Source organism: Salvelinus sp. IW2-2015, linkage group LG32, assembly GCF_002910315.2.
Source record: "Salvelinus sp. IW2-2015 linkage group LG32, ASM291031v2, whole genome shotgun sequence".
In the NCBI taxonomy this organism is placed as follows: domain Eukaryota; kingdom Metazoa; phylum Chordata; class Actinopteri; order Salmoniformes; family Salmonidae; genus Salvelinus; species Salvelinus sp. IW2-2015.
Window position 1 is genome coordinate 31171980 of NC_036871.1, and position 13463 is coordinate 31185442.

The following is a 13463-nucleotide window of genomic DNA, read 5'->3' on the forward strand; positions in this document are numbered from 1 at the left end:
GACCACGGCTAAACATCCGGGTTGGCAGAGTGTGCTAAAGCAGTGAACAAAAACAAACTTAGGGAGGAGGCTCTAATGTTAACATGCATGAAACCAAGGCTATTACGGTTACATAAGTCATCAAAAGAGAGCGCCTGGGGAATAGGAGTGGAGCTAGGTACTGCAGGGCCTGATCACCTCTACATCACCAGAGGAACAGAGGAGGAGTAGGATAAGGGTACGGCTAAAAGCTATGGAATTGGTCGTCTAGAACGTCTAGAACAAGAGTAAAAGGACGTTTCTGGGGCGATAAAATAGCTTCAAGGAATAATGTTCAGACAAAGGTAATGGTAGGATGTGAATACGTGGAGGTAAACCTAGGTATTGAGTGATGATGAGAGAGATATTGTCTCTAGAAAACATTGAAACCAGGTGATGTCATCGCATATGTGGGGTGGTGGAACTGAAAGGTGGATATGGTATAGTGAGCGGGCTAGAGGCTACAGTGAAATAAGCCAAATAAACACTAACCAGAACAGCAATGGACAAGGCATATTTACATTAAGGAGAGGCATGCTTAATCGAGTGATCAATAAGGGTCCAGTGAGTAGAGGTTGGTTGGGGTCACGGCATCCAGACAGCTGGCCGGGTAGATGGCTATCGGTAGCAAGATAGCATAGGATGGAGGTCTATTTTTAGACACCTCGTGCGTTTCCGTCGGTAGATTAGTGGGGTTCCGTGTGGTAGAGGGGATCAATCCAATTGGCAAAATAGATATAGTGACCCAAGAAAAAAAATTGTCCGATATACTTATTCAGATAGCAGCCGATAAGACAGCTAACGATTAGCGGGCCCCAGATGAGCGTTCAGGTAACGTCGCGACGGAGGTGCCAGTTGGATAACTCCCTCGGGCAGATAACGTCGGCAGTCAGTCGTGAAGGCCTGGTGGGGCTCCGTATCTGCAGCAACAAAAAAATAACGGGTCCGGATAGGTGACTGTAGCCCAGGAATGGCTGATGGAACTCCTCAGCTGGCTAGCTCCGGAATAATTTAAGTTTGCTCCGGGATCGACGTAAGCCAATAGTCACACGGTTTGCAGCTAGCTAGCTGCGAAATCAAGGTGCAAATGTCCAGAGCCTAGTATTGCATAAATTCAAACCTTAATTAATTAAGAGAGCCTAAAAAAGTAAGTGGGTTAGGACTGGGTCAATCACTGGTTAGAGCCCCCTCCATCTCAATCCCCTTCTCACCAGTGTCTCCTGCATCACAGCCTCTGCTGCAACAGTCGCAGCCATTTTCTGTCCCACGGTGGCGTCCTCAACCTTCTCCTGGATCTCTGGCAGCAGAGCCTTCAGCTCCTCCATCTCCTTTCTCTCCTCAGGGGCCACCTCTGGCCCCTCTGCCTTCTCCAGCACCTCCTGGAGCTTGGCTGGGAGACAAACGATACAAGGGTGTTACAAGGTAGAAGAGTAACATTTTCCAATAATAAAACCAGCAGCCACCAACCGGCCGTCTTGTGCTGTTGGCGGTAGGTGCACTTGATTCAGAAGTGTTCCCATTTGGAACCGTTTCATTTGTCGAGGAGTCAACTATGTCTGCTGCCCTGGCCAATCGAATAGCTCAAATCACAGTTCCTACTGCTTCCATGACCCCACAGCAAAGTATGATACTAGCCTATGTGAGATTTCATAACTTTTGAAACCATGACCAGAGAGACAGAATATCGCAAAGAGATGATCTTTTAAATTAATAACACGCTTCACCCTACTTCCACTCACGCTGTAGCTGCAATGAATGAGTAGCCAACTACCGATAGGCCTGCATCGCGTCCATTTTAATATCCAGGAATATTTCACTTTCTCTGGTCATAGGAACATGAATTTGTGCATGATGCAGAAATAATGCGGTGCCACTCGAGTTGCCATCAGGTGGAAGACTTTCCCCTCTGGTCAGTCTCACCGGAAGAAAGGAGAGAACAGGGACCGTGAGAGGCGGACCCTCTTCTGCTCTCTCCCTCCGTAGACTGACCATCAGATTTCAATTTATGCTCAGCTGTGCCTCGCAAGTGATACAACTGATCTATTTTGTTATCAAAGCAGACACTGGACAGAAAAACTGCCTAGAAAGCCAGCATCCCGGAGTCACCTCTTCACTGTTGACGTTGAGACTGGTGTTTTGCAGGAACTATTTAATGAAGCTGCCAGTTGAGGACTTGTGAGGTGTTGGTTTCTCCCAAAAAAGGTCCAGTTGCCAGGACCACGAATATAAATTCCATCTTGACACCATTGCCCTAGAGCACACAAAAAAACAACACATACCTTGGCCTAAACATCAGCGCCACAGGTACAGTTGAAGTCAGAAGTTTACATACACTTAGGTTGGCGTCATTAAAACAAGTTTTGCAACCATTCCACAAATGTCTTGTTAACAAACTATAGTTTTGGCAAGTCGGTTACAACATCTACTTTGTGCATGACAAGTCATTTTTCCAACAATTGTTTACAGACACTTATAACTCGCTGTATCACAATTCCAGTGGGTCAGAAGTTTACATACACAAAGTTGACTGTGCCTCTAAACAGCTTGGAAAATTCCAGACAATTATGTCATGACTTTAGAAGCTTCTGATAGGCTGATTTACATAATTTGAGTCAATTGGAGGTGTACCTGTGGATTTATTTCAAGGCCGACCTTCAAACTCAGTGCCTCTTAGTTTGACATCATGGGAAAATCAAAAGAAAACAACCAAGACCTCAGAAGAAAAAAATTGTAGACCTCCACAAGTCTGGTTCATCCTTGGGAGCAATTTCCAAACGCCTGAAGGTACCACATTCATCTGTACAAACAATAGTACGCAAGTATAAACACCATGGGACCACGCAGCCGTCATACTGCTCCGGAAGGAGACGCATTCGGTCTCCTAGAGATGAACGTACTTGGTGCGAAAAGTGCAAATCAATCCCAGAACAACAGCAAAGGACCTTGTGAAGATGCTGGAGGAAACAGGTACAAAAGTACCTATATCTACAGTAAAACAAGTCCTATATCGACAACCTGAAAGGCCGCTCAGCAAGGAAGAAGCCACTGCACCAAAACCGCCATAAAAAAAGCCAGACTACGGTTTACAACTGCACATGGGGACAAAGATCATACTTTTTGGAGAAATGTCCTCTGATCTGATGAAACAAAAATAGAACTGTTTTGCCATAATGACCATTGTTATGGTTGGAGGAAAAAGGGGGATGCTTGCAAGCCGAAGAACACCATCCCAACCCGTGAAGCATGGGGGTGGCAGCATCATTTGCTGCAGGAGGAACTGGTGCACTTCACAAAATAGATGGCATCATGAGGCAGGAAAATGTAGATATATTGAAGCAACATCCTCAAGAAATCAGTCAGGAAGTTAAAGCTTGGTCGCAAATGGGTCTTCCAAAAGGACAATGAACTAGACACACTAATGTACTTGTCCCCTTGCTCAGTTGTGCACTGGGGCCTCCCACTAATCCCATTCTGGTTAGAGCCAGTTTGCGCTGTTCTGTGAAGGGAGTAGTACACAGCTTTGTATGAGATATTGGCAATTTCTCGCATGGAATAGCCTTAATTTCTCAGAACAAGAATAGACTGACGAGTTTCAGAAGAAAGTTCTTTGTTTCTGGACTTTTTGAGCCTGTAATCGAACCCACTAATGCGGATGTTCTAGATACTCAACTAGTCTAAATTAGGCCAGTTTTATTGCTTCTTTAATCAGTACAACAGTTTTCAGCTGTGCTAACATAATTGCAAAAGGGTTTTCTAATGATCAATTAGCCTTTTAAAATMATAAACTTGGATTAGCTAACACAACGTGCCATTGGAACACAGGAATGATGGTTTCTGATAATGGGCCTCTGTAAGCCTATGTAGATATCCCATTAAAAATCAGCCGTTTCCAACTAGAATAGTCATTTACAACACTAACAATGTCTACACTGTATTTCTGATCAATTTGATGTTATTTTAAATCTACAAAAAATATATATATATTTTCTTTTTCTTTTTTTTCCCATAAGCAAGGACATTTCTAAGTGACCCCAAACTTTTGAACGGTAGTGTGCACGTGACACACACACACCAAAAAGAGAAACGTCCTATTTTCAGGACCCTGTCTTTCAAAGATAATTCTTAAAAATCTAAATAACTTCACAGATCTTCATTGTAAAGGGTTTAAACTAGAGGTCGACCGATTATGATTTTTCAACGCCGATACCGATTATTGGAGGACAAAAAAGCCGATACCGATTAATCGGCAATTGTTGCAATTGTCATTATTTCAAAAATGTGTGTATGATATATATATATATCAATCATACACACACACACACATTTTTGAAATAATGACAATTGCAACAATACTGAATGAACACTTAATTTAACTTTATATAATACATAAATAAAATCAATTTAGTCTCAAATAACCTGAGAACATATGTTAAAATGAACCACCAGCTTTCATGGGTCTTCAATATTCCCAGTTAAGAAATTTTAGGTTGTAGTGCAGAGAGCAGAGCTTGTCTGCATGGTCCCCTGTCAGTCTGCTCCTCCGCGAAACACAGACCTTATTTGAAGTAGATCAAGACATTCTCTATGGAAGACATGAACGGTCTTCCATAGAGACCTAGGCCATCATTGAAAATAAGAATGTGTTCTTAACTGACTTCCCTAGTTAAATAAAGATTAAATAAATGTGTAAAAAAAAAAATGTTTTATATAAATAATTAGAAAATAAAATTTGAAAAAAATAAAATAAAAYAATCGGCGCCCAAAAATACCGATTTACGATTGTTATGAAAACTTGAAATCGGCCCTAATTAAATCGGCCATTCCGATTAATCGGTCGACCTCTAGTTTAAACACTTCCCCATGTTTGTTCAATGAACCATAAACAATTAATGAACATGCACCTGTGGAACGGTCGTTAAGACACTAACAGCTTACAGACGGTAGGCAATTAAGGTCACAGTTATGAAAACTTAGGACATTAAAGATGCCTTTCTACTGACTCAAAAACACCTAAAGAAAGATGCCCAGGGTTCTTGCCAGAGGTTGACCGACTATGATTTTTCAACGCCATTACCGATTATTGGAGTACCAAAAAAAGCCGATACCGATTATTCGGCCGATTTATATATTTGGACAATTACAACAATACTGAATGAACACTTATTTTAACTTAATATAATACATACATCAATAAAATCAATTTAGTCTCAAATGAATAATGAAACATGTTCAATTTGGTTTAAATAATGCAAAAACAAAGTGTTGGAGAAGTAAAATTGCAATATGTGCCATGTAAAAAAAGCTAACGTTTAAGTTCCTTGCTTAGAACATGAGAACATATGAAAGCTGGTGGTTCCTTTTAACATGAGTCTTCAATATTCCCAGGTAAGAAGTTTTAGGTCGTAGTTATTATAGGACTATTTCTCTCTATACCATTTGTATTTCATATACCTTTGACTATTGGATGTTCTAATAGGTACTTTAGTATTGCCAGCCTAATCTCCGGAGTTGATAGGCTTGAAGTCATAAACAGCGCAATGCTTGAAGCATTGCGAAGAGCTGCTGGCAAACCCAGTAAAGTGCTGTTTGAATGAATGCTTACGAGCCTGCTGCTGCCTACCACCGCTCAGTCAGACTGCTCTATCAAATCCTAGACTTAATTATAATATAATAACACACAGAAATATGAGCCTTAGGTCATTAATATGGTCAAATCCGGAAACTATCATTTCGAAAACAAAGCGTTTATTCTTTCAGTGAAATACGGAACCGTTCGGTATTTTATCTAACGGGTGGCATTCATAAGTCCAAATATTGCTGTTACATTGCACAACCTTATGTCATAATTATGTAAAATCCTGGCAAATGAATTACGGTCTTTGTTAGGAAGAAATGGTCTTCACACAGTTCGCAACGAGCCAGGCGGCTCAAACTGCTGCATATACTCTTGACTCTGCTTGCACAGAACGCAAGAGAAGTGACAAGTTCCCTAGTTAAAAGAAATTCATGTTAGCAGGCAATATCAACTAAATATGCAAGTTTAAAAATATATAATTGATTTTAAGAAAGGCATTGATGTTTATGTACGCATTGGTGCAACGACAGTGCTTTTTTCGCAAATGTGCTTGTTAAATCACCCTTTTGGCGTAGTAGGCTGTGATTCAATGATAAATTAACAGGCACCGCATCAATTATATACAACGCAGGACAAGCTAGATAAACTAGTAATATCAACCATGTGTAGTTAACTAGTGATTATGTTAAGATTGTTTTTTATAAGATAAGTTTAATGCTAGCTAGCACCTTACCTTGGCTCCTTGCTGCTCTCGCATAACAGGTAGTCAGCCTGCCACGCAGTCTCCTCGTGGAGTGCAATGTAATCGGCCATAATCGGTGTTCAAAAATGGCTATTACCGATTGTTATGAAAACTTGAAATCTACCCTAATTAATCGGCCATTCCGATTAATCGGTCGACCTCTAGTTCCTGCTCATCTGCGTGAACGTGTCTTAGGCATGCAGCAAGGAGGCATGAGGACTGCAGATGAGGCCAAGGCAATAAATTGCAATGTCCGTACTGTGAGACGCCTAAGACAGCGCTACAGGGAGACAGGATGGACAGCTGATCGTCCTCGCAGTGGCAGACCACTTGTAACAACACCTGCACAGGATCAGTACATCCAAACATCACACCTGCGGGACAGATACAGGATGGCAACAACAACTGCCGAGTTACACCAGGAATGCACAATCCCTCCATCAGTGCTCAGACTGTCTGCAATAAGCTGAGAGAGGCTGGACCGAAGGCTTGTAGGCCTGTTGTAAGGCAGGTCCTCACCAGACATCACCGGCAACAATGTCGCCTATGGTCACAAACCCACCGTTGCTGGGCCAGAGGATCAGACAGGACTGGCAAAAAGTGCTCTTCACTGACGAGTCCTGGTTTTGTCTCACCAGGGGTGATGGTCGGATTCACGTTTATCATCGAAGGAATGAGCGTTACACCAAGGCCTGTACTCTAGAGGGATCGATTTGGAGGTGGAGGGTCCGTCATGGTCTGGGGCGGTGTGTCACAGCATCATCGGACTGAGCTTGTTGTCATTGCAGGCAATCTCAACGCTGTGCGTTACATGGAAGACATCCTCCTCCCTCATGTGGTTACCTTCCTGCAGGCTCATCCTGACATGGACCTCCAGCATGACAATGCCACCAGCCATACTGCTCGTTCTGTGAGTGATTTCCTGCAAGACAGGAATGTTAGTGTTCTGCCATGGCTAGCGAAGAGCCCGGATCTTAATCCCATTGAGCACGCCTGGGACCTGTTGGATCAGAGGGTGAGGGCTAGGGCCATTCCCACCAGAAATGTCCAGGAACTTGCAGGTGCCTTGGTGGAAGAGTGGGGTAACATCTCACAGCAAGAACTGGCAAATCTGGTGCAGTCCATGAGGAGGAGATGCAATGCATTACTTAATGCAGCTGGTGGCCACACCAGATACTGACTGTTACTTTTTTGACCCCCCCCCTTTGTTCAGGGACACATTATTCCATTTCTGTTAGTCACATGTCTGTGGAACTTGTTCAGTTTATGACTCAGTTGTTGAATCTTATGTACATACAAATATTTGCACATGTTAAGTTTGCTGAAAATAAACGCAGTTGACAGTGAGGACGTTTCTATTTTTGATTATATAGATATAGTAGATCTCTGCTTGCTTTTTGACTGCGAAAGTGATCTCTACTCAGAAAAGGTTGGTTCCCACTGATTTAAACAATTCATTTCGAAATGAGAATCTCACTGATCACATTCACCTCCTCACCTAGTCTGCTCTTGATAACCCTAGCAGAGTGGTTGAAGTGTTCGATGGCCTGGCTGTACTGGCAGTCAGAGCAGAGGGTGAGGCCCAGCTGGTAGTGAGTCTCAGCCAGCAGGCGGCTGTCTGAGGACAGGTGCTTCAGCTGCAGGGACAGGCACTCCTGGAAGTCATCCACCGCCTGGCTGTAATTGCCTGGGGAGGAAATCGAACAGGTAGTTAGGAACACACCTTACAGAAGCACAATGTATGAGCCAACCCCATAGCAATCCATATAAAAATGGGCCAACCCAAAGTACCAGCGGTGGTTGGGAAAGTACCTGATTCAGCCGCTACTTCTCCCAGATTCAGATGGGCCTGGGCTGCCAGGAGCTGGTCCTCCTTACCCTCTTTCCTTCAATAGAACACAAACAAACTCAGGCTCTCKAACTGTTAAGTCTGTGTTATATGCATCAATCCAACAGCTCAATTTGATTTGTTGGAATAGACTTGAATAGAGTTCACATTTGAAAGCCCTACAACTGGAGGATAGCAGGGTAAAACAGGGACGAGTGGGTATTTATTTCCTACCGTACCTTTTGTAGATGACCTTCGCCACCTCCAGCATCTCCCAGGCTAACTGCAGGTTGCCCACTTCCTCATCATCACTGTCCTCCGGTATGTCCTCCTGAGGTCAAACGGTAATCGAATGTTAACTTACTGACTTTACAGCAGCTAAACCATCGACAGGAACACACATAAGTCAGTAGTAGATGAAGTCTCACCTTTTCTTCCCCATCCTCAACATCTGAAACATTGACAGAAGTGTGTGTGAGTGCATGACATTTATTTTCTTGCATCAAAGATATTGCGTAAACATTATGACAGGTTTGCCTCAAACCTCCATCCTCCTCTTCTGGGTTGTCTGATGACTCTTTAGTCTCAGCTTTGTCACCCTTCTCTCCGGTAACTTTCTCCTTGTCGTTCGTGGTGTCAGAACCGTTAACATGGCCGTTCACAGTCTGTCCCTCCTCGCCTCCTCTAGTCTCCTCCACTGTGTTCTTATCTGAATCTGCCTTCTCGCCGTTCTTCTCTTCTGCCATGGCATCATAGACCTGAACTCTGAGCTCATCCCTGGTCTTCTCTGTGATAATAACAAAGGTATATTGAGAAGCGTGTAAGAATATATATATATTTTTTAACAGGTAAATGTGACTACCACATTATACAGCATTATCTGCATTATCAGAGAGATCAACAACGACTAGGCCAAATTGTATACTTTTTTTCAACATGACCGCTGTACCTTTAGGCAAGCATCAACAACATGTGGCTTAACAATGCAAAATGCTTACCATCAACATTGTCTGTGCTTTCAATGTTGGAGTCTTTGGGCTTCTCCTCTTCCTCTTCTTCTGGAACACCTGTCAGAGCGTTCCCCAAGACGCCATTCTCCATCCTGCGACACAACAACAACATTACATTTAAGTCTTAGTTACAACTGTAACAGCAGTGGTTCTGAGAGCAAAATACTGTTTACGACCAGCGTTCAGTGGGGTACATCACTAATCACCATTTATAACGCATAGATTAAAATACTGTGATGGATAGTGAACACCTACCTGGCAAGCTCCAAGAGAGCTTTACCACACAGGAAGAAAGCCTCCCCACACTCATCTGCTGTGTCACCATAACTTTTGGCTCTGGGAAAAATTTWAAAAAAATAAGGCAAAGTTATTTATTAATAAATGAATAAGTAATCGCGAATATTTTTACAGACCAATTCTTTCAGTGTGTCACTTGACTTCCACCCCTACTCACAACATCCCGCAGGCTTCTTGAAGGTAGTTGACCGCTGATACCACGTCCCCCATGACGAGGTGTCTCTTCCCTGTGCCAATGAGTTTGTTTGCCTCCTCCATGACCATTTTGCAACTAGAAGAAAGCATTGATAACCAAGTCATTTTTAATGTCTTAATGTCGGCACTAACAAAGTGGCTATCTAGATACATTGGAAACAACATTCAACTGTCTTGAATAAAGACCCGTAGCTAGCTAACTAATCATGCATTCGTTTACGAACGCAATAATTAACGTTAAGCGGCGAAATTCGGTGGATGCAACTCCACTTCTAGCTTCTCATCTCAGTAACGTTAGCGCGTTTTCGCAAACGCTGTTCAGTGATACTTTCCTGACCATGAGCATTAAACACATCTTATGGTAAACATTTACATACCGTGGATGCGAGTAGCTATAAAAGTTTATCAGAAGAAACAAGGACAAACAAGCACAGCTCTCTCTGTCGAATTGTTCCAAAAATGGCGCCAATTTTGCTAATAATTTCCTGTCAACTTCTGCTTTGGGAAAACGCGGGAGAAAAATTAAAGTTGCAGTGACACATTTTTATATCCGTCGAATATTGGGGGAACTCAGTCCAACTGGAAGGGAGGTCCCGAATGAAAACGTTTGGTAACTCCTGGTTTAACTTACATGGGAGAAAGTATGGTGACAAAAGCCAGTAGCAAAGCAAATTATTTGTGCATTTACCAGTAAGAAAGTATCCGTGTGATACTGTTCTACTTTGCCTACAAGTGGGGATTTAGAAGTCTCTCCATCTTACATCAGCTCTGATCAAAGGAACCCTCATTGAGACTGCCTCTTTGAGCCCTTCACTATGGCACCTGCTATGCAATAATTTGATTGAACTCCAGTATGCATGAGATGCAAGCCTCGAGTCTACATGGTATGCAATCTAGGAAGTAGAGATCAGAGCAGATGAAGGTTCAAAACAACTCAGAGGTGTTCTGTCACCACACCACACATTTCTCTCAATATGCATATAGTCAGCTCGGTTCACTTCACAAAATGTTAATACTAGTTGTCCTAATGGAACCAATAAAGTTGTATTGAATTGAATAAAATCAGAGACATCAGCTCTGTCAGTCCTGTATGCGCCTGGCCAAGATCCATCCAGAGAGAGCTGACAGGTGTGAAGGAGGCCCTTGTAAATAACTTGCTGCTCTTGCTCTGTCCAGGGAGATGAGAGAGAGAGCAGCCCTGCTGTCAGTGCCTGCTGTGAGGTGAGCTCTAGTATCAACCCTCTCACTGAAGAACCCCTGCTAGCTCCCCTGATACAGCCTTGTCCAGGCAGGCCTGGACATGACAGCCAATCACAGGGCAGGCCTGGACATGACACCGCCAATCAGGCTCACAGTGAGACCCATCACACCAATTTGGTCATAAATCTTCATCAACACAATACTTCTATTCTAATACCCTGTGTCCTATGAATTGTAGAATGCAAATGTGTATTGTGAATTGTAAATGTAATTGAAATGTAAATGTGTATTGTGAATTGTAAATGTAATTTAAATGTAAATGTGAATTATGTGTTGTATGGTCACCTGTGCTAGATAGTGTAGGGTTAGACAGTGCCTGGAAAGTCTTTAAATGTAGATTCCTTGATGTGGTGAATGTGATGGCTCCCATTAGACGGGTCAGGGTAAAGCAGAGATCTAGCCCTTGGTTTAAAGATGAGACTCTAGAATCTATCCAAGCAAGGAATAAGGCCTTTAAAAAAATGTGAGAACTCTCAAGAGCAGCGTGATTTTGTCCTATATAAACGTCACAGAAATTAAGCACAGAGCAGGATGGATGAAGCTAAGAGGGGTTACTTTGCTGAGAAACTAATTGAGAACAAAAAGGACCCTAAAAAGCTTTGGAAATCATTTAAGGAACTAGGCTGTAGTAGTACTACCAAAAACAAACTAAACAGTATTGGACTGAACATCAGGGGGGAGATGATACATGAAAAAGCAGAGGTTGCCAATGAATTCAACTCTTTTTTACTTATGTTGCCAGCAAGCTGGTTAGCAAGCTGCCCACCAGTTCTGGTTTGTATGGAAGCAACGGAGTCAAGAAGTATTATGTAGAGTTAGGGGTTCAGCCAAACTCTTTTTCTTTTGCAAAGGTAGCAACTGCCAAAATAGTCAGTATGCTGGCAGAGCTTAAATGCTACAAAACTCCAGATCTGGATAATATTCCTGCAAGATTTCTTATAGATTCTGCTGAGCAAATTGGCCCTTGTAGTACGCATATCGTTAATCTCTCTCTTGAACAAGGTACCTTTCCCAGGGACATGAAACAAGCTAAAGTTATACCTCTGTATAAGAAGGGGATAAAGTCTGACCCTGGGAATTATAGGCCTGTATCTATCCTCTGTGTAACATCAAAGATCCTGGAGAGAGTTGTACATGAGCAAATATATGAATATGTTAACAAACAAGGTCTAATGTATGATTTTCAGTCGGGTTTTAGAAAAACATTCTCCACTGATTCATGTCTACTTTACTTGACTGACTTCATCAGGAAAGAGATTGATGAGGGAAATCTGTGTGGAATGGTACTGCTTGACCTACAGAAGGCCTTTGATACAGTTAACCACTGTCTCCTAATCTCCAAACTGGAGGCACTGGGGTTAAGCAGTATCCCTCTAGGATGGGTAAAGTCCTATTTATCAGGTAGGGAGCAAGTAGTAGAGGTTAATGGTTCACTGTCTCAGGCAAAACCAATGAATTGTGGCGTTCCGCAGGGGAGCATGCTTGGGCCTCTGCTGTTTTTATTGTATATTAACGATATGAAAGATGCTTGTTCTTGCCATCTTTTTCTTTATACAGATGACTCTACACTTCTGGTGTCTCACAAAAGTAAAATTATGTTGGAGAGCATACTTAGCACAGAGCATACTAACATTAGCAAATGGCTTGGAGATAATAAGCTATCTCTGCTCTTTTGGAAAACTGAGGCAATTATTTTTGGATCCAGACCTAAATTGAGTAGGTCCTCTGAAATCAGTGTGGAATTATGGGGTGAGGTGCTGACTACTAAAACCTCTGTTAGCTACTTGGGATGTATCCTGGATGGAAGCTTGGGAGGTGTGAGCATGGCCAATAAAGTGGTAGGGAAGGTTAATGCCAGGACTAAGTTTTTGGCTAGAAAGTCCAAGCTGCTTGATAAGGAAAGTGCTAGCTACTGCCCTCATTCAATGCCATTTTGACTATGCTAGTACTTCCTGGTTTGGGGGCTTATATAAACTAATGAAGGGGAAGCTCCAGATAGCCAAGAATAAGCTGATCAGGGTAGTATTGAAGGTGAGTCCACGTACTCACATAGGCAGGAGCTGCTTTCAGGAACTAAACTGGCTGCCTGTTGAGGCTAGGGTGTCCCAGATTAGACTAGGTTTGGTTTACAGGAGTATTTATGGTCTTGCGCCCAGATATCTTTCCTCGTGTTAGGGATGCACACAACCACAGCACCAGATCAGGTGTTGCTGATGTGTGCTTATACAGGTTCAGGAGTAATGCTGGGAAAGGTACTTTCTTGTATACTGGAGCCTCAGAATGGAATGAGTTGCCTCATCCCATAAAATAAATGTCCTCTCTGGGTAAAAATAAGTAAAAATATGTTTGATGTCTTCTGTGCCCATATGAATAACCCCTATGATGTAACTGGAATGATGAGATAGATGTTCTTCTTCTCTGTTTTTGTTTTATTATTTCACTGCCATACTGTGTTCAATCTTGTCTAGCCATCTTGTCTCAAGAGGACCACAATGGAAATAAGTCCCAGACTTTGTGTGTTATCCTCAATGATTTTAC

At 42.5% G+C, this 13463-nt stretch overlaps 2 protein-coding genes across 3 annotated transcripts in view; one reads left to right on the forward strand and one right to left on the reverse strand.

Moving 5' to 3' along the window:
• The window catches only part of LOC111956662 (histone-binding protein N1/N2), a 14287-nt gene extending 4110 nt beyond the window's left edge, over nt 1-10177 (reverse strand). The window contains exons 1-10 of one of the 2 annotated variants that reach the window (XM_023977195.2): nt 10043-10177; nt 9628-9741; nt 9429-9509; nt 9162-9265; nt 8708-8950; nt 8592-8614; nt 8403-8494; nt 8148-8221; nt 7834-8022; nt 1230-1408 (exon numbers count right to left, since the gene is read on the reverse strand). In XM_023977195.2, the coding sequence (XP_023832963.1) occupies nt 1230-1408; nt 7834-8022; nt 8148-8221; nt 8403-8494; nt 8592-8614; nt 8708-8950; nt 9162-9265; nt 9429-9509; nt 9628-9734 (1092 nt within the window). In that variant the 5' untranslated portion in view covers nt 9735-9741; nt 10043-10177. The remainder of the gene's footprint in view (nt 1-1229; nt 1409-7833; nt 8023-8147; nt 8222-8402; nt 8495-8591; nt 8615-8707; nt 8951-9161; nt 9266-9428; nt 9510-9627; nt 9742-10042) is intronic. The other variant, XM_070436706.1, reaches the window with a different exon arrangement.
• Nucleotides 1-13463, forward strand: part of LOC111956639 (actin-binding protein IPP) — a 390618-nt gene that overhangs the window by 30384 nt on the left and 346771 nt on the right. The window lies entirely within an intron of this gene.